Below are 3,464 nucleotides of genomic sequence, written 5' to 3' on the forward strand. Positions count from 1 at the left end.
GGAGGTGGCAGAAATGAGGATGTTTAGGTGGACGTATGATAAGACCATGTTTGATATGATACCAAATGGAGTTTTTAGGGAGAACTTGGAAGTTGGGAACATAACCAACAAGCTGAGGGAAGGAAGACTTAGATGGTTTGGGCATGTTTTGAGGCGCCCACTTTTAGCCCCGGTTAGGAGAGTCGAGACCCTCGTTGTTGGGGGCGTAAGGAGAAGGGGTAGATCCAGACGTAGGTTGGAGGATAGATTGAAGCTTGACCTGAAAGAACTTCTACTGACGGAGGACATGACTTCTGATAGGAGCCTGTGGAGGAGTAGAATTAGTGTAATTGAGTAGGACTCTTTTTTAGGCATATTAGAACTAATATAGGCGCTAGAGGTTTTTTTTTTTTTTTTTTTTTTAACTATAACTATAACTATATAATATATAGCTACACTATATATATATATATATATCCCTTTACATGGTATCTGTTTTACCTGTATAGCAGTATATTGGTATATTGCATCTCGGTATCTAGGTGTTTCTGTTTATGTATGTATGTATCTAAGTGTATATGTATGTCTGTATCTATATGTATACATGTTTAGTTATACGTATTTTTTTTAACTGGAATTTACATATTACTGCGCATTATATTATTCATGCTATCTGTCATACTGTTGTGCATTACTGTTATATGTGTTTTCTTTTTTGGCTTATTCGTATGGTTTCATCTCCCTAGACGCACATAACGCTTACAGGTACGTATGCCCGCACTTTTTCGTTTTGTTGAGCTTTCCTGGCCGGAGGTCCCTCAGGAAGCAATCTCTTGGCTCTCGAGTAGAGGGTGGGACGATCTTATCTAGTCGCGGGTTCTATACCCGCGGGTGGAGTAGTGACTTCCCTCTAATCTAGGGTTCGAGGAATGATTGTCTACACTCCACCTCCCCCATACCCTACATTCGTAGGATTGAGTATTGTTGTTGTTGTTGTTGATAACCAGTAATATTTAATTAATATATCAATATCAACATACATAAATAAATGACATATCATAGTGTGACAAGTATATGAGGATCTAAAGTGCATATTATTCAAAAAGTTGAAGATTAATTAACATACAATACATACATGTCTAAAATTCGGACTATACAAATGGCAACACCTTCGTGACCCTTTTGACACCTCTATGTCTCTCTCTCATCATCTTTTATATCTCTCCTCTCTTATGCTCCACAACCGCTAACATTAACCGGCAACATCATTTATCATTTATCCTTATTATATCAACAATTACACACACCCCCTCACTTAAAGCTTCAATCTTTCACTTCCAAGAACACACACACTCATGCAAGGTGTAAAAGAAACAATTCCGGTTGAACTTTCCATCACCTCCGGCGACAGTGGTGATAGTCAAGATTTCTTGAAACTCAAAGAAGAATATGAGATTTTGAATAAAGATGGTAGTGAAAAAGATATATCAGAAGAGATACTGACAATTAAAGAAGAACCCGTGTTGGTTTATGATGATGATGACGATTGTTTTCTTGGTAGTGGCAGTTTGTTGAACTCTCCGGCCGTACGGGTACCGAAACCGATAGAAGGGTTGAGAGACGGCGGACCTCCACCGTTTCTGAAGAAAACATTCGAAATGGTGGATGACCCAACAACAGATTCAATCATATCATGGAGTGATTCTAAAAAAAGTTTCATTCTTTGGGATCCTCATAAGTTTTCTACTCATCTTTTGCCACAAAGATTCAAGCATAATAATTTCTCTAGCTTTGTTCGTCAACTCAATACTTATGTAAGTTTAATCGCCTAGCTTAATTGTTTATTAACTTTGACTTTAGATTTTTGCCTGTCTCAATCTGATGTTCAATTAACCATATACGAGCTGCAGCATTTGACACTTGTTTTTATTACAATAATCTGTTCCCACGTGTTGTATGTTTCTTTATAACTTTGACCTTTGTTCACCACAAGCAAAAAATGTGTTGTCATGAAGCTACGCAGTTTGAATATATAGTTGATCAATTAATTAATTGCATACTGTATATATGATGGTTAACTAGTTGATTTAGAGTGTTAATAGTGGATAATTTTAGGCGTGAAGTTTAGTTAATTTTCTGAATTGATGCTTATATAGTACTGTACTTAATTACTGTAGAGGTTCAAGAAAATCGACCCTGATCGGTGGGAGTTTGCAAATGAATTGTTCCAAAAGGATAAGAAACATTTGTTAAGAGATATAAAGAGGAGAACTAAACAGGCACAAATGATGCAAAAACAAGCTGAATTCGAACAAGAAGCTTGTGTTCACCAGATAAACCGCTCAATGGAATCTGAGCTCAAAAATCTAAGGAGAGATGGAGCTATGCTGAGACAGGAGATCATCAAGGTGAAAGAACAACAGCAGAACACCGAAAAGCATTTGGAAATCGTTCAAGAACGTATGTTAAGAATGGAATTCAAGCAACAAAAGTTGTTGATTTTCAAATCGAAAGCTTTTAGAAATCCTGTTTTTGTTGAACTTTTGCAGCGTTCAGTGCAGAAACAGGAAATGGGTAGTGTTGAAATGTACAAAAGGCGGAAACTTGAGCAAATGGTCAACACGGGTAGTGGTAGTGTTGTTGATGAAGTAGTGAATCGGGTTGTTGGAGAAGAGTGGAATATGGTGGATCCCGAGGGCAGCTATACAGCATTTTCTTCCGATGAATCGATAAGCCCAATTGAAGATCATAATAAGACAGCTAGTGAGGAATATTATGGATTGAATAGATCTGATTACAATTCAACAGAGAACTTCATATTGTGGGAGAAGCTAATGCAGGATGAATTGATATTCGATGATAACAAATCTGATGGAAAGAATCAATCTAAAACTTATCTTCAAGAATGGGAAGAATTGATTCCAAATGTGTAATTAAGGCCGGCGTATACTATATATACATACCGGCAGTAGCTAGATAATGACAGACACAGTGTGCACTACATATATGTTTGGGTTTGTTTTATTGAATCTTTGTCGTAGGAATTATGATAGTGAACTGCTACATGTATATTAGTTTCTATAGCATTTAGTGTTAACTAGTTTTCGAACCCTCGCTTCGCGCCGTGGGTTTAGTTTTTAATGTATTTTATTGCGTTTAGTTTGTAAAATTTTTTTGTGGCTAACGATGATGTTGAAACGCAACTCGAGTCGAACTAAGGTATAACCCGTGAAAGATTTAAATGTTATTTAAAATTAACAATATATGTGCATCTCCGCGTTTTGCTATGGAGTTGTCGACTTTTAAAAATTTAACGGGGAATTAACGTGTATGAAAAGTACCCCAAATATTTAGCGTTTTTTAAAAAAGCTACCGTTTTGCGTATAGCTAGTGACATTGTGTTCCTAAAATTATTTCGAGTTTAACGATGGTGGCGGAAAAATTTAACTTGTTGCGAGTGCGAAGATATGGCCCGTTGAATATTT

General features: G+C 36.7%; 1 protein-coding gene across 1 annotated transcript; it reads left to right on the top strand.

Annotated features, from left to right (window-relative positions):
* The first annotated feature begins 1,212 nt into the window (after positions 1 to 1,212).
* On the top strand, positions 1,213 to 3,037 carry LOC139904353 (heat shock factor protein HSF30-like). The gene is made up of 2 exons (XM_071886292.1): positions 1,213 to 1,793; positions 2,157 to 3,037. The coding sequence occupies exons 1-2, from the start codon at positions 1,335 to 1,337 to the stop codon at positions 2,910 to 2,912; spliced, it is 1,215 nt and encodes a 404-aa protein (XP_071742393.1). The 5' UTR covers positions 1,213 to 1,334; the 3' UTR covers positions 2,913 to 3,037.
* Positions 3,038 to 3,464: the final 427 nt, after the last annotated feature.

Source organism: Rutidosis leptorrhynchoides, chromosome 4 (assembly GCF_046630445.1).
Source record: "Rutidosis leptorrhynchoides isolate AG116_Rl617_1_P2 chromosome 4, CSIRO_AGI_Rlap_v1, whole genome shotgun sequence".
Classification (NCBI taxonomy): domain Eukaryota; kingdom Viridiplantae; phylum Streptophyta; class Magnoliopsida; order Asterales; family Asteraceae; genus Rutidosis; species Rutidosis leptorrhynchoides.